At 46.4% G+C, this 22,129-nt stretch overlaps 1 protein-coding gene across 4 annotated transcripts in view; it reads right to left on the reverse strand.

The window, feature by feature from the left end:
* Nucleotides 1-2,294: 2,294 nt before the first annotated feature.
* Nucleotides 2,295-22,129, reverse strand: part of CNNM1 (cyclin and CBS domain divalent metal cation transport mediator 1) — a 57,451-nt gene continuing 37,616 nt past the window's right edge. For 2 of the 4 annotated variants that reach the window (XM_019724863.3, XM_019724861.3), the window contains 5 exons: nt 18,066-18,229; nt 7,730-7,913; nt 7,431-7,580; nt 5,750-5,845; nt 2,295-4,777 (listed from right to left, as the gene is read on the reverse strand). In XM_019724863.3, coding sequence (XP_019580422.2) covers nt 4,698-4,777; nt 5,750-5,845; nt 7,431-7,580; nt 7,730-7,913; nt 18,066-18,229 — 674 coding nt within the window. In that variant the 3' untranslated portion in view covers nt 2,295-4,697. Of the gene's footprint in view, nt 4,778-5,749; nt 5,846-7,430; nt 7,581-7,729; nt 7,914-18,065; nt 18,230-22,129 lie in introns of those variants that run through there. The other 2 variants (XM_019724864.3, XM_074339230.2) reach the window with 2 other exon arrangements.

Raw genomic sequence — 22,129 nt, forward strand, 5'->3', positions numbered from 1 at the left:
TCACGCAGGGTGGTTCTGGAACACAGCCCCTGCCACTGCAGTCGAGTGCCTCCTCCTCCTCCTCTTTGAAACAATTAGAGCCGCTTGAACATAGGTCATATTTTCCAGAGAGTCCAAGTCCAAGGGACTCTTTCCATGACGGTTTTGTAGAATCTGATACAACAAGAGGGCTACTATTTGGAGTTTTAAAATATTGAAATGTTATTTTAACAGGATCTGCCCCTTTCAAGGATGTCTTTGAGTTATAAAATTCTACAATCTTGAGGGATGATTGGGGTTTTAGAAGTCATTAACTCTAGCCTGTCTCCGTAATGCAATGGTTTCCCCCATATTGTCCCTGACTTGTCATTTTCAACTTGGGGAGGGGAGAGTGGATTCTTTCAGTACTTGGTGAAGCATGCTATTCTATTGATAGAGCCCCTTAACTAAAAAGATCTTTTCCTTTGGTCCAGAATTTGCTCTCCATCTGTCCTACTCCCCTGGTCCCCTCCTCCCTCCCTTTAAACTACAACCACTAAACCCACTGGCACGTCTTAAGTGATGATCTATCAAAGATTTGAAAGTAGCAGTTGTTGTTACTCGCCTTGCTTTTCCATGGGAGACTCGTCCCCCCACCCCCATTCTTCTGTGTTTCCACACGGGGTATGGATTCCAGGTCCCCTAATCATCTGGCTGGATCTCCAGCATCCTTCAGAGAACCCTGTATACGTGTGCAATTGGGCCTGGCCGTGCAAACGATTCTAAAATGATGACATGAACTCACACTCACCTCTTCATTACCTTCCACTCCATTTCCTTTCTAGCAGTATTTGTTCTCCTTCCTACTTAAAGATGCTTGTCATTAGTGAGGGAAGACAGGCAGAATAGGAGTCAAAGGATTCTGCCTTCTGTCCATCGTTTCTCATTCTCTCCAAGCATGGCTTTAAACCATGAACTCTCAACTAGGTGACAGTACCTACAAGGGGGCAAAAATTAGTGCTTGGGGGCAAAAAAGTCTAAGATATTAAAACGGTTTGTGGCCCTCCAAAGCACAGTTCTACCCGACAAAATCTGATTTCTTGGTATTTAGTTTCTCTTGTTAGGAGAATTTAAATTTAATTTTTCTCTGCGTGGCGGGCAGGGGTGGGGCAAATGAAAAACTGGTCAAAAACACTTTAAATCAAAGTGCCCCTACCAAAGTGCTAAAATGTTTTTAGCATTTAAAAAAAGCCCCAATCTCAATGGAAGTTAGCCTTCTTCATTCTAGTCTTATATACATGTTGGTCAGTGTTTGCCCCCAGTATGTTCCCATGAAAAACGGGCTCTGGGAAAGTTGGGAAAAGCTGGGCTTAATGAGTTAGGTTGGTCTCTTTGCTGCAGGACTTCTCAGGGCCTCTCACGCGCAGGTGTGCTCTCTGACTTTCACAGGTAGGATGGTTTCATAAATGTCTGCTCCCATTTCTGGGTGCTGCCACTTCCAGGCTGTGTGACCTTGTGAGCAGGTCACCTAACTGCTCAGAGCCCATCTCGTGACAGTAAAACGGACAGACTGTAAAACCTTCACTGGGTGGTTTTGAGGAAGAAATAAGTGATTGTATACTTAGCACATAGAGCCCTCGACAAAATAGTTGTTACTATCATTTCTTATTACTCTTAGGAAGTTAAGATCGTCTGTGGAGGCTCTTGGGAAGAATCTTGTCATCCTGGCACCGGCCACTAATCATCCTGGGTGCTGGTTTGAGGCTGGTGGCAGGTGTCAGATTCCGAACTTCCTTACATACACAGACGTTAAATGCCCAAACACACCTTTCCACCTGTCTGCATTGATTTAAAACTTACCAATAATCCTGGCCCACCCCGTTCCTTTTCCCAGCCTTTGGTTGGATTTGAGCCCCTGTGGCTCCTCTCCAAAGGGAGCCAGTGTGGCCGACACATCTCAAGGGCTTAGCCTCGGTCTAGCCCCCCACACCTTGAACTTGGAATGTGCCCACCAATGCCTTGCACATCACACGTATTCAACAAATAATTGTATTAGTGCCCTTTGTCCTCATTCCCACTCTGGCTCCTCATTCGGGTTTTACTTTCCATTTCTGGCATTTGCTCCTGCAAAATCTTACCCATCTGTCTTCCCAAAGTAGAGCACCAGTGCTTTTCTGTAACCTCCCCTGCCGCCTCACATCTAGCTTTGACAGCCTTAGCCTCTTCAGGCAGGTGGGCCCCAGGTGAGAGAATTACACGTGTGGTCCACCCAACCTGCTTCTCAAATGAAACCACTTCAGAACTTGGAGATTTCAAGGGCAAGGAAACCAGCCACATTCCAGGAAAAGCATTTTCATTTTATTTAAAAATTATGTACAATTCATTAAGCCTTCATAAATGCTTTATTTTAAAATTAAAATCCTCTTTTTGTTTTTAGATTTTTTTTTTAACCTGAAGAAAATCTTGGGGGTGGGGAACAGGGAAGGGAGTGGTGGTGACAGGCTCCTTAGGGATTCGGCAAAGGGATGGATGTAATGCAACAGCAGGGGCCTGAGCCCTGGGGCCTTCGTAATGTAAGGAACACCAGCCAGGCAGGCCCCCTTGGGCCAGTGGCCAGCTGGCCAAGAAGATTGCATGATGGCAGTTCTTGATACTTACTGTTTGCTGGTTTAGGTCTGAGGCACGCAGGATGGGGGTTGTGTGTGTGTGTGGGGCACTTTGCCTATTCCTACCAGGCAAGAGTACGTGTAGGGGTGGGTGGTAGCTGCAGAGCTATCTATGGGAAGTCATGCACGGCTGAGCCTCAGGGAGAGCCAGGCAAGGGGTGTGACGTCAATAAGACTGCTGGAAAAGGCATCACCAGCTGGAAAGTCTTCATTTCCACATGCTGAGGCCCCCCTGTCTGCAACACCCGCTCTGGTTTGGAGGGGAAGAGAGGACAAAGTAATGTGGGGTGTAGATTATACAATAGCCTAGGGTGTGACATGAATTTCTGAGGATTTCCACTTCTTGGTGGGTGCCAGCTTTCCCCATCTATTTCATGGACACTTGTGAACACCACTTACAACTAAAAATCTGTCTCAGACTGCCCAGTGGTCACTCTGCATTGCAGAAACTTTAGGCTGAAAGTTCTACTTTCAGTTAAAACAGTGGTTTTTAACCCTTTGTGGGTCTGAGACCTTTGAGAATCTCATGAAAGCTTTAGCCGTCAGGGAAAATACGCATAAGAACACATACACTAAATTCCTACAGTGTTATGGGTTTCATAGACCCTCTGAAGTCCAAAAATGGACTCCCTGGGGTGACAGACCCCCAGTTAAGAACCCCTGAGTTAAAGATTCCTGTGGGAAAGCATTTTCCTTTGAGCTGCAAATAACCCAGAGGAATTATTATATCAGTGTCCCTCTCTCTATGTGATTATTGATTCAGTGGGTGAGGGGACTTGGGAGTAATGGTTGTGCAGGAAGGGGAGGTAAGCCCGGATGCTATACCCCAGGGAAAAGGTCGGAAATGGTTTGGAGATTCAGCAGACGGCACTGGATCACTGGATCCCTGATCCACGGAACTCAGGGGTGGGAGACAGATCAGAAAGGAACCCCGGGTGTCCCAAAGACAAGCTTCACTTACTGCCACATTTTCCCTAAGGCTGGCTACGTGTTCTGATCAGAATTATTCTTCAAGTAGGTATGTACAGTCATCCTGCCATCTGGTGGTTATGTTTGGAATTGCATCTGCGCCCACATCCAGGTGAAAAACCAGAGATCTTATACGTTCTTGGAATATAGTACACTTAGCTGAACTGCTGGGGTGCAGCAAAGGGTGGGGGTGGAGGGACGGATGAAAAAGAAGAATGATTCTTCAATGTTCCTGTGTAATGCACATGAAAGTCCCATGAGAACTTGCATCCTTCTTGGCTGACCTGGGCACTCTTTGGTTTGTCATGGCTAAACTCCCTTTAACAGCTTAGAATTTGTCCACATTTCTTTTTTCTTTTTTGCTTTGATTTGAACTGAAAACCTGAAGTTCCATCTCTGGCTCCCGATTGGGTCTTTCTGCTCCCTGCTCCTCTTCCAGAGCAGATGTATGGATGGATCAATAACTGCTGATCGGGAGCCAAAGCAGATGTGTCCCTGGGAAAAACAGTGACTTGAGGTTCCATCTCACATTCTTTCCATGCCAGCTGAGACACTTCCCAGGCTGCTGGAACCTTTCTCTAACAGGAAACCGGTCACCGACAGTTTTCTGTACCGTACCTTCACATGCCAACATGGGTGAGTCCCACGGCCCTCAAGTTCGGGAGGAATTCTTGGTGCATCTCCTGAGCTAACCTTCATACCTGCTACACCAGCTTCCTACGTGCCTGTTTGCCAGTGGCAACTTCTGAGCTACGCTAAGCATGAACTATGGCATCAGGGATCTCAAAGAACGAAAAGGGCATCAGGGGTCCCAGAGTGGCGTCCGCTTGGGGTCATTTCTTCTCCAGTCACAGACTGTCTTGTGGACAAGATCATTTCTACCATGTCCCACTGGAGGCACCTCCTTTCATGGCCACGGCAGGGCTTTGAGTCAAATGAGGCAACGAGGGAAAATCTGCCCAACTGACAGGGGTGAAGAGGTGGTAAGGAAAGCAGAACACTCTGTCACCTGTGAGAGGCCTTGGGGAGCAGCAGAGGATGGGAGGGTGGGTTCTCCCCCAAAGCTCTGGAATCTCACGCACCCAACAAAGGGTATCTGCCCTGTCATGTGATCAGAGGCGTTAGATTCGAGTGCTCCTCAGAGGTTCTGTCTCCGTCAGGTGACTTCTTTCTTTTTCGACCACCTGAAAAACAAAATTGGCAAGGATCAATCAAGGCTGGGGGGACATTCATACTCTCTTGGTGGTCCAAGGTCTCTTTAAAATAGAAGCAAAAATGGAGACAAAGCTCTTGATAGTTTGGCGGGAAGTAATCTGTCTTGTATCCTGGTGCTGATATCAGCGTATTTACATCTTCAAGGACTGGGCTGCACCTTCCATCTGAGATGACAGCTCTAAAAAGCCACAAACCCAGGGCAGTGCCCATGGAATGGAGATTTCCTGGAGAGGATTGAGTAAAAGCTCACGTAATGCCGAAGGATGGTGCCTTTCCCATCCCCTGAAGGCCCTGGCCCAACTCATGGCCAGACACCCTCGAGAGAGGACTGGTCTCACATGAACCAGAGGGGGTGGGTGTTGCTGGGTGCCATTCCCAGGGACCATCCCTGGGCATGTGGGAGTAATTACATAATTGTCCTCAAGGACGGAAGGGCAATTTGTTCCCAGCTCTGTTTTTAGGAAGGAGTATTTTTCACCTTGTTTTCTCTGTCGTTGACTTCCTTCCATGGGAGGATACTGCTTTTCTATTGAGTCTCCGAGACATAAATTATTTCTTTAAAGGACCAGATAATAAATATTATAGGTTTTTCAGGCTACATGGTCCCTGTTGCAATTACTGAACTCTCCACTGTGGCCTATTTATGATCCAATGGGTCTATTTATGATCCAAGAAGTCTTTATTTTCATGAACAGGTGGGGCCGGGGGTCAGGATTGGCCAGTGACAGACTCCTGTCCTAGATGACCACCAGCTGAATGGGACAAATCCCCAAACGGTCAAGGGTGCAGTACCGGCCCAAACCCTATGATGAGTTCCCATGACTACTTCATTGGGGTTCCCAAAAGGAGTCAATGGCTCCTCCTCCAGGAGTAAGATCTTAACATGCTTTTTCTATGAACCATCTGGTTGGCAGCTTTTGTCTGGGTGAAGAGCTACTCACTGAAGGTTCTCAGCAGCTTCTTGCCCATGGTTTCCTCAAAGTCGCTACTGCTGGTTTCTGTGTCCAGGTTGATGTTACAACATTCACTATCTGATGCTGAGAGAAAGGAAAGGAGAAACAACTCAAGTGTTTCCAACCTACACAGCCAGCGAACTAGGTGAGGTGATTCTGGTTGACGTTCCTCAGCAGGTGAAAGTTCAAAACTAGAGCCAAGGCAGCGGTGGCCCTAACAAGGGAAGGATGCCCAGGAAGGCATTGGCTCTAATTAGTTAGCAAGAGGCACTTTAGTGCCACAAAAGGAAGAAAGAGAGAACAAAGGAGCAGGAATCCAACTCTCCAAACACTTTTTGGCAGGAGAGAAGAAGGAAACAAGGTGTCCTCCACTCAGCATCTTTGCCAGACAAAAAGCACATCTGAGGACGGGTAGGGATGTCTCCTTCCTCTACTTGCACAGACCCTGGAAAATCACAGGGCTCAATAACAATTAAGCACATGCCCCATATTTCCTACTAAACACAGTGGGAATTCAGAAAGCCATAGAATCTCAGAGCCAGGAAGGTGCCCAGGCTCTTACCAGTAATGTAAGAACGTGACCTGTGAGGCAAAATGATGCAGAGGAAACTGCATTGCACCCAGAGCCACGAGGCTGAGCCCTCTTCTGATGCACTATATGGACTGAGAAAGTCATTTCACCTCTCCAGGTCTCAGGGTCCTCATGTGTCACAAAAGGAGGGTGAACTAGATCACCTCCAAAGACTATCCCATCTTCTCCATTCTTATTCCTTTGATACAATTTCTTGCTACATGCTTTAGCTACTAAATTCAGTATGTGCAGGAGAAAAAGAACATCATTCAGGTCCTGGAACCGTAATTATGGATGCCTCAGATAATCTGCGTTAGCTACAAGCTCAAATGTGTCGTCTCACTGACTTTGAAACCATGAGCACTTGTTGGGTCATGACTCTGGACTTGAGGGGTCTCCAACCAGGGCCTGGCAGGTCTAGAAGGTTGGGTGGGATAACTGGTAACCTGGGGCTGCTGAAAGCTTGGGGAATTCTATCTGAGGCAAGCACAGAAGGATCTCAGGACGGCTGGGACCCTGGGAGCTCGAGGCACCACCACTGTCAAGACAGAGGCGTTCAGTGTCGTGGAGGGGTGTGGTGTGATCTCAGACCTCAGGACAAGGCCTACAGATTACGTCTGGTCTCTGGACCCCGAAGGAAGGGAAACGCCCTGCCAGTGAGAGTGAGGCTGACATTAACGTCCTGTTCTATAAAGGAGGTCTACGAATGCCTGCTATTTAGAGAACACGGTTCCAGGCACCGGGATGTGCCTTCTGTATATTATCTTATCTTTGCTCAAAGCTACTTGATGAGCTAGTCACTATGGGTTGTATCTACTGATGTAAGGAAACGGAATCTTTGGTTAAAGCAACTTGCCTAAAATTGCATAGCTCTTAAGTGAAGGAACCAGGCTCTGAACCCAGGTGGAAACCTAGCTCCTCACACTGCCTTCTGGGAGAATGAATTCAGATGGGCCTGATCGATGTCAGTTTTCTTCCCTGGTGGCATAAGGAGGAGGGAAATTTTACATGGTTGGGGTCCCAGGCTCCCGTCACCCAGTGCCCGATGGTGATGACCCCCCGCCCCCTTGTTCCTCCGGGCCCACTTCCCTCCCTGACCTGCTCTCGTGGGAACAGCTGCAGGAGACAGTGAGAGCTGCTGTGTGCTGTGCTGCTCCAAGTCTGTCATATCCTCCTGGGTGAAGGCCATCTCCTCCATCCTCAGGTACACGACCTCGCCGGGGCTTCTCAGCCCATCTGAGCGGCTGCCTGGGGAGGACAGCGAGTGCGTCACCTCTCTGATTTGGAGAAAGCCTGGGGCTCCATGAGGACACGCTGGTAGCTCTGGACAGCGCTGAGAAGGCACGCAGGGCTGCCCTCACTCCGAGGCAGCCCGGCCATCCGCCTGAACGACTTACACGTCAGGCTGTTCCTATTGTTCAGAAGAGTGACAGCAGGGTCATCCTTGGGCGTCTGGGGAGTGCCCCGGGTTGTGGGGGCCTTGGTGGAGTCTCCGTCAGTGAAGGCCTCCATGTCGGGGGACTGGGGTGAGTTGTCCATGTGGCAGGCGGTCAGTGCATTCTGGTACTGCTGCCGTGTGATCTGCAGGGACGAGGCAAAGAGGGACAGAAGCTCAGGAGGAGCTGGGTGGAGCCCTCCCTAGATGTGGCCCACCTTCCCGAGCTCAGACGCAGCCCCACCAGGATGCTTTGGAACCCAGGCCTCTGCGGCCCAGATCCATGACCTTACTCAAGCTATACCAGGCCAGGGGTGGAGGGGCAATGAGGCCACCCTTTGCTTGTTTGCCACCAGAGTGCCCACTGTCATTTTTCTTGGATCTGGACCCTTAAAATGCACCTGGAAGAGCCAAGTCTTCCCCTGAGAGCCTGGAGGGGAAGGGGGGCATCTTCTGTTAGCAGGGTGGTTGCCCACTGAGAACACAGGCTTGTACTATTGCCAATGGCTCGCTTCCTAAGGGTCAGTCAGTGGGGACTTGGCAAGAATGAGACCCCTGGCTTCTTGTATAGACAACGGAACTAAAAAAACCTCCACATGAAGAGTGTAAACTCTGGCAAAAACCACAGATGAAGCCAAGGTGTATGACTTCTTCCCGATGCCGTCCATAGTCAGCTAGGAATCCATCTGATAAATCCTTCAGGATAGTACTGCCAGGAAGAAGCTCCTCTCTCTAGATGAATTATACACTTCCTGATAGTAAAGAAGAACCCAAAGATCCACTGTGTCTCCCCCTTTTGCTTTTATGACCAGGAAATTCACAGATAAAGGTACTATTTACTTGGCAGTATCAAACTCATTCCTGATAGCTTTGCCACCAAATTGGTTTACAATTGCTTTTCAGTTTTTAATTTAAAACATCATTGGATTATTTATTTTTGGAAATCATAGATATTACTGGAAGTGCTATAACTATCTTAAAGAGATGAAACTGAGAATTAGGTCTTCAGACGTTGGTGAAAACTTTAGTGGTAGTGTGACCCAGAAGAGCTTGCTTTTGCAAGTAGAGGTTGGGATATGAGGATGGAACCTTCCATCTATATAGTGTATTACGGCACACAGAGCACTTAGGTACGTGTTATCACCGTTGCTGTCATAATGACTGTATGGGGTAGGCACGAGAGGTCTTGTACGCCCCATTTTACAAATAAGAAAATGAGGTCCAGAAAGGTTGAGAGACCTGCCGAAGGTTTAACAGTTTGCAAGCTTTCAGAGTCCTAGCCAGTGCACTGTCTCAGACGGTTTGGGCTTTGCCTGGGAGACCGCTATTCACTCTTTGGAGCCTGGGAAATGGAACGTGAAGTGAGAATGTGGAAGTCCAAGTTCTCCAAGGGGAAATCCCACGGTCTAATAAGGGCACCCCGGCAATATAGGCATTTTAGCTTAAAGGGCCTTTGCTCTTGCTCTCTGGGGGAAAATTATCTGAGCCCGGGCTCTGTACACTGCAAACATGCCTGGCTGCATTAGGCTCCCTTTCACATGCCCGGTCAGGTTGCTTTTCACAGTCCTTCAAGGGAGGTGCTCCAATAACTACTTTGGTTTTGGGGTATATAGGTTCCTAGATGACTGACAAGAAGCTGGCATAGGGCCTGAACCAAAACCCAATCATAAAAACCCAGTTTTCTAATGTGCCCACAGGTTTTTTGAAGGTGAAGCTTTCTTTGGAGGCTTGTAGGTTCTCCTGGCTTAAAGGACAAGAAAATTTCCTAAGTGACACTTGGTAAGCCCAACAAAGCACCTGGTATCACTCTGTTTATGGTTTTTTCTTCTCTCGCTCTCTCTCTCTTTTTTTTTTAAATTTCTCTCTATGTTTTAATGTCTGCAATTTATCAGGCCCTTAGGCATCTCTTAAATTTTCCTAAAAATGTTAATGTGACAAACTTTTGGTGGTGTTCCTCTCTGGGTTGATGCTGTTTCCAGGTTCTGAGGGCTTGGGGTGCCAGCTACTTGGCTCAGAGGGGAAGAACCCATGGCAGAACCCAGAACCTGGAAGACAGAGGAGGCTACCGTCCCCACAGCCGCTGCCAGGCGCCTCCTCGTGCTCCTGAAAGGGCAAGATGCCTTGTTTCTATAGTAAATCTTAAGCTAACTCTGCTCCCAAAGCCTTTTCAATTAGGAACATGTTTAGATTGAGAGAAACGTTAGGGTGGATTTTTTCTAAACGATTTTTCACGTAAATTAAAAATTGCATTGCACTGGTAACTATTTTCTAGTTGTTTCGGCTCTTTTGTCATTTATTTAGGTCTTTTTTTTCTCAATTTATTTGAGATGTTTTTAAGATTTTTATTAAAATATAGCTAACATACAATATTACATTAGTTTCAGGTGTACACCATACTTATTCAAACTTATATACCTAAAGAAGTGATCACCATGATAAGTCCAGCAACCATCTGACACTGTACCATGCTATCACAATATTAATTATATTCCCTATGCTATATATTACATCCCTAATGACTTACTTGTTCTATACCTAGAGGCTGGAACCTCTTATTCCCCTTCACCTTTCCCCCCTTTTAAAATTTTTCAATTACAGTTAACATTTGCTATTATTTTATATTAATTCCAGGTGTGCAGCATGGTGGTTAGACATTTATGTAATTTAAGAAATGATCCCCCTAGTACTCACCTGGCACTGTACATAGTTACATATTATTGACTATATAACCAATGCTTTACTTTACATCCCTGTTACTATTTTGTAACTATCAGTTTGCACTTCTTACTCCCTTCACCTTTTCTACCCTGCCCCCCAACACCCTCCCATCTATCACCCCAACAAATCTAGTACCCATCTGACACCATACATAATTATTGACTATATTCCTTATGCTATACCCTACATCTCCATGACTACTGTGTAATAACCAATTTGTACTTCTTAATCCCATCCCCTTTCTCACTCATCCCCAACCCCCCTCCCATCTAGTGACCATTAAAATGTTCTCTGTATCTATGAATTTGTTTCTGTTTTGTTTGTTTATTTTGTTCTTTGCATCTGTTTTTCTCTGTCTGACACTCCACTCAGCACAATTCCCTCCAGGTCCATCCATGCTGCCACAGATGGCAAGAACTCCTTCCCTTCTCTGGCCAAGCAATATTCCATTATATATATGTACTACCTCATCTTTATCCATTCTTCTGTTGACAGACACCCAGGCTGCCTCCACATCTTGGCTATTATAAACAATGCTGCAATGAACATATGGATGCACACGTCCCCTTGTTGTAATGTTTGGGTTTCTTCAGATAAATAAATACCCTGAAGTGGCATTACTGGGTCCTTCTTTGTCTCTTGTTATAGCCTTTGTTTTAAAGTCTATTTTGTCTGGTATAAGTACTGCTACCCTAGCTTTTTTTTTTCATTTCCATTTTCATGAAATATCTTTTTCCATCCCTTTACACAACATCTGTGTGTGTCTTTCAATCTAAAGTGAGTCTCTTGTAGGCAGCATATGTAAGGATCTTGTTTTCTTATCCATTCAGCCCTCCTATGTCTTTTGAGTGGAGCATTTAATTCAGTCACATTGAAAGTAATTGTTGATAGATATGTAGCTATTGTCACTTTATTATTCATAATTTTGATCTTTTTTGTTTCCATCTTAAAGCAGTCCCTCTAACATTCCTTATAATGCTGGTTTGGTGATGATAAACTCCTTTAGCTTTTCCTTGTCTGGGAAGTTCTTTATCTGTCCTTTGATAAATAATAGATTTGCTGGGTAGAGTAATCATGGTTGTAGGTCCTTGCTTTTCATCATGTTGAATATTTTGTGCCAATCCCTTCTGGCCTGCAAAGTTTCTGTTGAGAAATCAGATGACAATCTTATGGGAGCTCCCTTATAAGTTACTAATTGCCTTTCTCTTGCTGCTTTTAGGATTCTCTCTTTGTCTTTAAGCTTTGCAATTCTAATTACAATGTGTCTTGGTGTGGGTCTGTTTGGGTTCATCTTGTTTGGGACTCTCTGCACTTCCTGGACTTGTATGTCTATTTCCTTTGCCAGGTTAAGAAAGTTTTAATCATTATTTCTTCAAATAAGTTCTCAGTCTCTTGCTTTCTCTCTTCTCCTTCTGGTAACCCTATGATGGGAATGTTGTTACACTTGATGTCCCAGAGGTCACTTAAAGTATCCTCATTTTTTAAAATTCTTTTTTCTTTTTGCCGTCCAATTGGGTGTTTTCTGCAACCTTCTTCCAAATTGCTGATTCAATCCTCTGCTTCATATAGTCTGCTGGTGATTCCTTCTAGTGTATTGTTCACTTCCATTGTTATATTCTTCACTTCTGACTGGTTCTTTTTTTATGGTTTCTATGTCCTATTTAGGTTTCCTATCTCTTTGTTGAAGTTCTCACTAAGTTCCTTCAGCATCCTTATAACCATTGTTTTGAACTCTAGCTGGTAGGTTGCTTGCCTCCATTTTGTTTAGTTCTTCTTCTGGAGTTTTCTCCTGTTCTTTCATTTGGGATGCATTTCTTTCTTTCCTCATTTTGGCTGCCTCTCTGTTTGGTTTTATGTATTAGGTAGATCTGCTATGTCCCCCAGTCTTGGCCAGGTGGCCTTATGTAGTAGGTGTCCTATGGGGCCCAGTGGCTCAGTCTTCCTGGTCACCTGTACCCGGTGCTCCAGGAGTGTCCCTTGTGTGTGTTGTACATGTCCTCCTGTTATAGTTGAGGCTTGGTTGCTATTGGCACTTCAGTGGGTGGGATTGACCCTCAGGCTGATTGATTGTGGGTTTTGCCTTGTCAACAGCTTACAGGTTGCTGTGTGTGGGGCTTACCCCAGTGAGTGGGATTCACCCCAGTGGGCTCTGGTGCCTGTTGAGACCGCCTTTTGGGTGTGCCACTTGTGGGGCTAATTGGGCGGTGCTCTGTTGTGGTCTGAAGTCAACCTCCAAATATGTTGGTTCGGGGGTCTCTTGGGAGGGGCTCTGGTGCAGGCCCAGGTCACTCATTGCCTGGTAAGAGGTACAAAGTGATCTGCGGTTGTTCACTGCCTATGCTAACCCTGGAGTCATGTGGGAGAGGACATGCTCCCACCAGTACCGGGCCTGGGGTAGCTCCACAAAATGCCAGGACACCCTGAGGCCTGCTGCCACCTGTCAGCTCCCTTAAGGTGGCAAAGCCTTAAGTTGATAAAGCCTTATATGGTATGCAAGTTGGGTGAGGAAGGATCTCAGGAGTCACTAAAATGGGAAGAGTTGTGGTCACCAGGTTAATGTAGATTCTGGTTTGGCGCCAGTGCTGAGCCTGAAGCTCCTCAGCAAAGGTCTCAGAGCACACTGAAGCTGGTCGCTGCCTGCCTGGGGTCTGTCAGACTGATAGTTTTCCAAGAAAGAGTGCAATGCGGTGGGTCTGGTTGCTCTTGGAGAAAGTGCCTTTAGCGTTGGGGGAGTTGGGTGGGTCTGGGTCCCAGTGAGTCAGCAGGGAGGAGCTGTGGAGCTCACCAGACCAATCACATTCAGATTTGGCTGTAAGCGTAGGGGGCGGGCTCAACACAGGAAAGATGGTGCCAGCCTGCCGGCTGCATGGGAGAAAGACCTCCATGGGAAAATGCCAACAGTTCTCCAGCCCTCTTCTCGAAGCCACACAACTCAGTCTGCTTCACCGTATGTCTCCAACACCCTCTGAGTTACTATTCCTCCGCTGGAGCCTAAGGTGAGTGCTTGGGAGTGAGAAAGTCTGTGCTCGGGCCCTTTAAGAGGACGCCTGGGTTTCCCGCCACCTTCCATCCCACCTGGATGGTCAGAATTCCCACTGTTTTTCACAGCCAGATGTTGTGGGGGCTCCTCTTCCTGCCATCAGTACTCTGGGCTGGGGAGGCTGGTGTGGGGTTGGGGTCCCTTGCTCCTCTGCACAGAACCTCAGGAGCTGAGCTATCCCTCTGGGTTCTCAACCACCACACGGAGGTTTGGGGTTAGCCAGTTCTGCGTCTCCGCCCCTCCTACTAGTCTCGCCGTGGCTTCTTTATATCCTTAGTTAAACTTCTGTTCAGCTTGATTGTTCTGTAATTCAGTTGTGATTTCAATTTGTTCACGGAAGGAAGCAGGCACAGTGTTTATCTACTCTGCCATCTTGGATCTCCCCTCTGTTTGGGTTCTTTTAATTAGTTTTGATTTGGCTTCTAGTCTAATCAAAGAAGGCCAAATCACCCTTCACCTAGAAAATATGGTGTGAAACACACTGCCTACTCAAGACAAATGTTCAAGTCCCAGTGTTGCACCTTTCAAGCTGGGCGACCTTGATCAAATCGATAACCTCTCTGAGCCTCTTCAAAAGGCCCAGAGATAATGAGATAGCATGAGTGAATGTTACACAACTGCTTCTGGTTTAAAACATGTCCACATCTATTTCTCACAATTTAACTTTATAATTGGCATACATTTCAAAGACAGGGGTCATACTTACCATCTCATTATGTCTAAACTCTCCATGAGGTGGGAGTGGGGGAAGAAGCAGTGTCCCCCCCTCCAAAGTGTTAACTGGAGGCGCTGTGAAGGCAAGACTAGATCTTGGGAAAGTGAACCCTCAACCAATAAAATAAAGCAAAAGAGAAAGTAGGGGCAGGAGAGAGATTCCAAGTGAGAACAATAAGAAAAGGAAAATGGAGAAGGAAAAGAGACAATGAGTAGAGAGAGGGGGAAGGAAGAAGGAATAGGGTGCATTCTGGTTTGATTCTGAAATGGATTTGTGGGCTTAGGGCTCCTGTCAGTTGTTACATTGGCTGTGGTGCCCAAGCTGAAAGTCTCTTGGGAATGTTCCAAAGCGCTCTATTTTATTTAACTAGTTCCTTTCTGGAAAGGTTCTATCCTGAGTGTACTTGCAGTGACTGTACCACTCTCTCTTTGTTCTTAAGGAACAGCGATATGCCCCTCTAGTAACCTGGAATCAAGGATCCAGGAACTCTAACCCTCCCGTTAAGCACTGTTATGACGGAAAAGTTGAGCTGGGTATAAAGTATTGCTTTTGGGAACAATACTGAGCAAATGTATTCCTTCCTCATAAGGTGCTGAGTTCCTTGTCATCGGAGGTGTTCACACAGATGTTAAATAACCACTTGTCCATGGTGTTAAAGACAAAATTCAGACAGCTACAGCCAGGAGCTACCGTTAGTGGGAGGAAACATGGCAGAGGGTCTGTGTGTGTGTGTGTGTGTGTGTGTGTGTGTGTGTGTGTGTGTGTGTATGTGTGTTGGGGGTGGGGAGTGGTTGGCCCAGGTACAGGGGTAGGAACAGAGATTGGGGAGGGTCTGCAATGTTGTGTAAAAGGAAAGGCACTACCCATTGGCTACCTTCTGTATGTGCCTCACAGCTTTGCTTTCACAATGCTTCCTCTTTCAAAAAAAAAATCATAAACGAATGCCATGCCAATGTCACCTTAAAAAAAATTGTTGACAAGGCACCACTCTGTATTTAAGGAAACAGCCTCTTCTCAGCTGTATTTCTAGATTCATGCATCACTGTTCGTCACTTCCCCCCCTTTGTTCAGCAACCTATGAGAACTTTCCATCTAGCACAGTCCTCTCCAATAGAAATACAGTGTGAGTCACACAGGTAACCTAGAATTCTCTAGTAGTTACATTAAAAAATAAGTAAAAACAGTGGGTGAAATGAATTTCAATAACATATTTCATTTAACCCAACATTACCCCAAATAATTTCACTTCAACATGGAATCAACACAAAATTATTAGTGATGAATTTTACATTCGCTTCTGTACTACGTCTTTGGAATCCAATGTATATTTCACATTTACAGCACATCACTTTGGATGAGCCACATTTCATGTGCTCAACAGCCGCTTGTGGCTACTGGCTACTGCATTGGACAGTGAAAGTCTAGCAGATCAACCTACGCTTCTTTGCCCAGTTTTGATAATCCGGTCTTGCATGACCACAAGTGTCCCCAGTGCTTGCCAGCACAGAACCACCGGTCCACCTCAGCTTCTGTCTCCACAGTTCCTTGAATACATCATGTTTATTTACCTTCCATACCCCTGTTTATTGGTGTCCCCCTCATGGCATTACCTTAACTACCCTCTTATTCTTTCCTAGTTCTTAAAAGTCCAGCACATTCTCCAGCCAATACAGTGCTTCAAATAAGTGCCACACAATCTTATAATCAATTAGATATTACTCTGCACTGGTCACTGTCATTTGACTTATGTTTCTTCTCCTTAACTAGATTTAAATCTACTCATCAAGCAGAGGATGTGATTTCTATTTCTGTAGTGTAGCCCCTGGTGCCTGGAACCATAGTTAATGCTCAACACATACTTATGGATCAGTGCATTGAGGGAATCAAACCACTGTTCAAAAGACAACCTGTTTTTATTCTCTCCTCATTACTGTAGGCAGAACCGTTTCTCAGCAGTAGCTTAAGTTCAAATTGTCTTCTATGCTTTGGCCAGTTAAGAACTCAAGTTCCCTCTAAATTACAAAGGAAACAGAGATCTGTTTCTCTTGAAAGTAGCAAAAGGTAAGGGTACCCTTTTGGACATTTCAACTTAGCAGCCAACGTGTCCAGAAGTTCACCTTTATCCAGTGTGATGTCTCCTATCATTTTGTGACGTTCATCCCTCAAAACACGATCCTGCAATTTAGGGATTCTGCCACCAGATGGTGATGGGGCGTCTTGGTTATCGTTACAGAAGCTAGGACTGTAAGGCATTGGACAAATATTCTTAGTTTAATAATGATATCTAGAAAACATATTTAAAAAAAAATTCATAAGGATTCTTTGGTACCTTCATAACTTATGAAGTACTATTAATCACAGCTTTTAATATCTTTCCCAGATAATCATTAGATAAACCTTTGTATCGAATTTTGTAACTTATCTTGAAGTTAAATTACTCCTGGACTTAATAAACAGTTCTGGAACTTCCTTCCATTGGACATGAAAAGCCCTTGCAAAATCTTCCTGCAGCCAGTCTCAGGGGCTTCTGCCAGTGAAAACACCCCTCTGTACAGTCTTCTCTTTTGGCTTCCTCAGAAACTCTTCATGTTACAAAACAGGGTGAGTGGGAGAGGTAAATGAAAGAACAGCCTACATAATGGCCCTAAAAGTCCATTAAATCAGGAGGAAATCTTTAACTTTAGTCTTTAAGGCATCATCTCAACTTATATATGTATGTATATTAAAAAAAAGAGAGAAAACCAACACCCAAATAAATCACTATGTTAAAAGCACTTGAACTCCCAAAGTTCCCTTGGCTAGAACTACCCATTGCAATCAGAGTCTTTCATTTGCAAACCAGGAAGTGGGCTCTCACCAGACACCAGCTCTGTTGGCACTTGGAACTTGGAAGTCTAGCCTCCAGAACTGTGAGAAATAAGTGTTTGTTGTTTAAGCCAGTTGATGGTAATGTGTTATAGCAGCCCGAACACACTAAGACAAAGGGGAAGACCTGAGAAAACAAACCTCACAGAAATGCCCAGTGCTCTTCAAATAGAACCCAAATGCCTTACTGTGTCCTAAAGATGCCAGTTTACCCGGCAGCTGATGCTCCAGTCCCATCTCAGATCACACTGTCATTGCACACCAAGCAGTAGCCCTAAGATCACCAAGCTCTTTCCTGCCTCTGCTGTTTCTGTCTTGAACATTTGCCCCACTTCCCCTTTCAGGTCTCAGCAAAAAAGTCCTTTTCTTGGCCTGCTCTGATAACCTTTTCTAAAGCAGCCTCCTTGCCTCCTCTGCCCAGTCCCTGTTTATCCCACCCCCGTTTATTTCCTTCATAGGCGTTGTAACGACCGGAAATAACCTAGGTTATTTACGTGGTTCCTTGGTTATCATCTCTCTCCCCTTATTAGCATGGAGGGTACATCAAGGCAGGAGCTTGCTGTCCTGTTCACCACAGGAACTCGTCAATGCTGGTACAATGCCAGGCACAGAGCAGGCAATACTTGAACCACTTACTTATATTGTGACTTTCAACTTCTTTTCCCACAAGCCATGGGACCAGAACTACAAACCAAGCAGAGTCAGCATAAAATGTCTCCTCTCCGGTATATTCCTCCCTCCACTTCTGAGGAAGGTCTGCAATCAGAGTGGCTGGAGGCAACTGGGAAGAGGATCATGGGCTATGGTTTTCTGAGGTTTCACCTCATCGTCACATTTTTTTGGAACATGGTGGAATGGGATGCACCGCCTGTCCCACTTCCCCAGCCGACTCTAGCGGCAGGATGGAGGGGATGGTTCCCGCCCAGCCGCCCCCCCCCCCCCACCCTGGGGGGGAGTTACCTTCACAAACTGCACATCACTGAGGATGTGGACCGAGTAGTCGGGAGTGTAGAGGTTGTTGCTGCTACAGCACAGCTGGCTGTTGCTGCCCCCAAAGTCACTGCGCTCACGACTGGGCGACTCCGAGCGGTTCAGCGTGCTGCAGCGAGAAGGGGAGCGGTTCACTGCAGATGGTGAGGGGGAGAGGAGGCAGAAAAGGCAAAAGGGGCAGGTGGGGAGAAGGGAGAGGGGAATGGAAAGAGGGGGGGGGAGAAAGAGGGAGAGAGAGAGAGAGAGAGAGAGAGAGAGAGAGAGAGAGAGAGAGAGAGAGAGAGAGGTTGTTTATTGAGGCCCCACAGGACTTGAAGGCAATGGTAACACGGGGTCACTGGGTGGTGGAGCTGAGCCTCACGCCTCCCATCAGAGCCCAGGAAAATCCCCAGCTGTTCTATTGATGTTTATTCCTAAGAGGAGCGAACACCTAGGACAGGAACTGTGGGCTCCACTCTGCTCAGGCTCCTCTTGCCCCGAGACCTCTGCCAGGCAGGAGCTGGGCCGAGGTTGTCACTGCCTTACTTGGTTCTGTTTTCTGGCTTAAGTGCTGTGGGCGAAAAAGGGGGTCTGTATCAATCTGACTGGAAGGAACCTCACAGGGTGATCTGACCTAAATTCCTAACGGGGCAAGGTCATGGTGGGTAGTCACGCCCCAGGCCTACAAAAAGGTTCATCTTTGCCTTAAGCAAGCCCCATCCATTGTTCCTGTGCCTCTAGGTTAACACACGTCTGAAAGGCCAGAGCAATCCTCATTTATAGATCTCCTCCAAGGGAGCACATACTCTTAACTGTCCTGTCTCTTGCTTTCTCCCACCCTCGTGTCATCTTCTTTGCATCCCCTCCTTAATTCCAAATGCAGAAAAGAAGCTGCACAACTGTCACTCTCCGAGCATTGTGAGACCTTGCTCCCCAGCATGTCATCAGTTTGGCTCAAATAAACTCACACAAAAATTCCCTGTAGGTTTGGATGCTCTTCCATTGACAGTGCCTGGGGTTAGCTACCCCAGACCATGAGACCCTCTCCAGGGTGAGTTATTTTATGTAAACTCCGTTCACAAACCTTATGTTAGGAAGACAAAGGGTTGCCCTCAAAACCATCTGTCACTGCACAGATGACCAATCTGCACCGCAGTGATGCACTGTAGTCGGGATAACTCAGCTCTGCCCCAGCACTGGCGAGGCCCAGCACAGGTCGAGGCCCACAGATTATATGGGTATATATTTAAAGCACATTACTAAGCTGTTGAAATATGTTCTATCCTTGTCCTTGACAAATATACTGAATAAAACTCCAGCTAAACAGGAACCTGTTACAACTGTCGACTCTAGATTCTGCCGCCAGCAATTCTTCTGCTGGTGTTTCTCTTCTTAAGTTTTCTGATTTCAGGAAAAAAAAAACACCAAAAACCAAAACTTTCAAAACATCCCAAGCTAAATTACACTTGTTAAATTGAATTATACCAGAAGTCCAAATCTCAAAATAGAAAATCTAGTGCCACCATTATAACCCCCGTCTTATCATATATACTCGTAAGAATGTGGAAGGCCAGGCCCAACTGCTTAATAGAGTTTTGTGCCAGAAAACAGGGCTGTATGAGGGAGAACTGCTCCTGGCCCCCTTTCCCCAGGCTGTTTGAATGGGGAATTCTGGGATTTCAGTATCTGAAATGTGGTCTAGAAGAACACAGGCTCTGGGTAGGGGGCCACTTCCCTTTGGCCACGAGAACCCACACAGCGGGCCAAGACTGAGGAGAGCCAAAGTGGGGTCCTCTAAAGTGTGGGGCTGGGGCACGGCTCCCTCTAGGCCTAAGGTGGGGCAGGGGGAGGAATAAGGCCTTCTCAATGTTCAGTCAGCTTCTTTTTCCATTTTCAAGAACAACTTCTTGGGAAAGTTCAATGAAGACCATGCCACTTGGTTTCAACATGCACTCTGTGAACTATTCTCCCCAGGATCAACAGAAGAGAGGTTCTGAAGGTGACCCTAGCTTTATCTCAACCTTGGAATAACCCCATGAAAGACTGCAGAGCCCCTCCCAGCCCTCTGCTTCCCAACTGACAGCGCTCTCCATTTCTTCCCAAAAAAGAGAACCGGGAGGCTGTCAGCTCCTCATCAACGGATTTATTTAGTTCAGTGGCTCCAATGAAGAGACTGACGCTGCTCCTTATTCTTTCAGGGTAGAACCTTGGGAATTTAATTCTATCTTTTGAGATAATATTGCCCTCCATCAAAATATTTGATTAGCATCTAGTTGGAGTGAGTCCTGGAGGGTTGACAGTCTGTTTGGCTGCCAACCCATTATTGCTGTCTGGCAAACTGTGTATCAGAAAGATTAAAAATAACAATAGGTTGAATCATTTTCTCATTAGAACTATAAATAATCACAGCCTTGAGAGGATTATAGAACTAAGAGTTCCACTTCCAGTCTTCCCCTTCTTGGTAAATGTCATTCACATATATGCTGCCAGTTAAACCAGAAACCTACAAATCACCCCAACAGCTGCCACTCCATCAGCCCCACATCAAGTCCTCTTATCTCCACCTCCGACATAATAGCCCATCTGCCTCCATCTCTGTCTCCACTCAAGTCTGAGTTATCATCACTCTCACCTGGACTGCAGTCTGGTCTCCCCACTTATAATCCTATAATCAGTTCTTACCTCAGGTGCCAAAAGCACATTTTAAAAACACAAATCAGCTTCCCATTGAATCTCAATAGAATCCACACTCCTTGCTGTGACCCTTAAGCCCTCCATGATCTGATCCCTGCTTTCCTGTCTGATATCATCCTGGGACTCCCTTTCCCCTGCTTGCTCTGCTCTGCTCTACTGGCCACCTTGGAGATCCTCAATCATGCAAGCACCCCCCACCTCAGGAGATGCCATTTCCCCTGCTCCCTCTTCCCCTCTTATCCCACCCCCCACTTCCTCATCCCTGTACCCCACCCCCAACCACTTTCACTCCCAGTCATTAGATCTCCTGGAACACCACTTTCTCTAAAGACCTGATCTGGCCACCCCAAGAAGATTCCCGTTTTTCTCTATCACTGCCCTCTGTTCATTCCTTCAAAGCACTTTTCACAAGTTTTAATTACATATTTGTACTTATTTGTTATATCTGCTCAATTCAACTCTAAATTCCATGAGGGCAGAAACCTTGCGTTTTCTGGTCATCATTGTATACCTGGTACCTAGTACAGTGCCTGGCTTAGAGTAAGTGCTCAATACAAATGTGTGGAATGAATGGATCAGCACCTAAGAGTCCCTCAAGGAGTTTTGATTTAAAAATCTAAATTTTGTCTTAAATAAGGTTTCAGAGCTCTTAAAACATCCTGGAATCAGAAACCCTTTCCTCCGCAACCAAAAGTCATCCTGGGGAAACTGGCTTCTCCAAGAAGCTAGGGTGGGTAGAAGAACATGCCCGAAACGCAGCTGGAGAGTTAGACTGTGCGCAGTGAGAATCCACGGGCACCAAGAAGCCTCAGGCATTAGCCTGGTAGCTTGAGAAAAGCCACAGGGAACATGAGGCCTTCCTGTCTGTCTGTCCTGGCAGTCCTGGAGTCAGGTGTGCTTATCCACTGGGTAACAGAGGACCAGACCCTCCTCCAGAGCGGGACAGGGCTAGTGCCATGGAGACTAGCATGAAGCACCGGGATGATTGTAAATGTCAGTAGTATCAGGCAGAAAAATAACGTATTTCATTTCTGGGCCTGGTCCCTTGAAAACAAACTGATGAGTTCTGGCTTAGCGAGGTGCCTCTGTGGCTGTTGTAAGGTGGTGGCTGGCAAAGTAAGTCAGTGGGGCTTCCTCTGGGCCAGTTGTGGAAAAGAAGCACAGGCCGTCCTGGAGGAGGGCGGCTTCTCTGGCGTGAGAGTGGAATCTGGGAAACCATACCATGAGCTGGTGGGTCTCGTTCTCAGTTCAGTGGGGAACGAGAGGGGAGAGTGTAAGTAAGCAGGGCCTGTGGCTTCGGTTACCCTGAGAACTAACCATCGCTCCTTGAGAATCCTCCCTCCGCCTGGTAGGGCATGTGT

Source organism: Rhinolophus sinicus, chromosome 15, assembly GCF_057876585.1.
Source record: "Rhinolophus sinicus isolate RSI-liver-muscle chromosome 15, RSI-T2T, whole genome shotgun sequence".
Taxonomy (NCBI): Eukaryota; Metazoa; Chordata; class Mammalia; order Chiroptera; family Rhinolophidae; genus Rhinolophus; species Rhinolophus sinicus.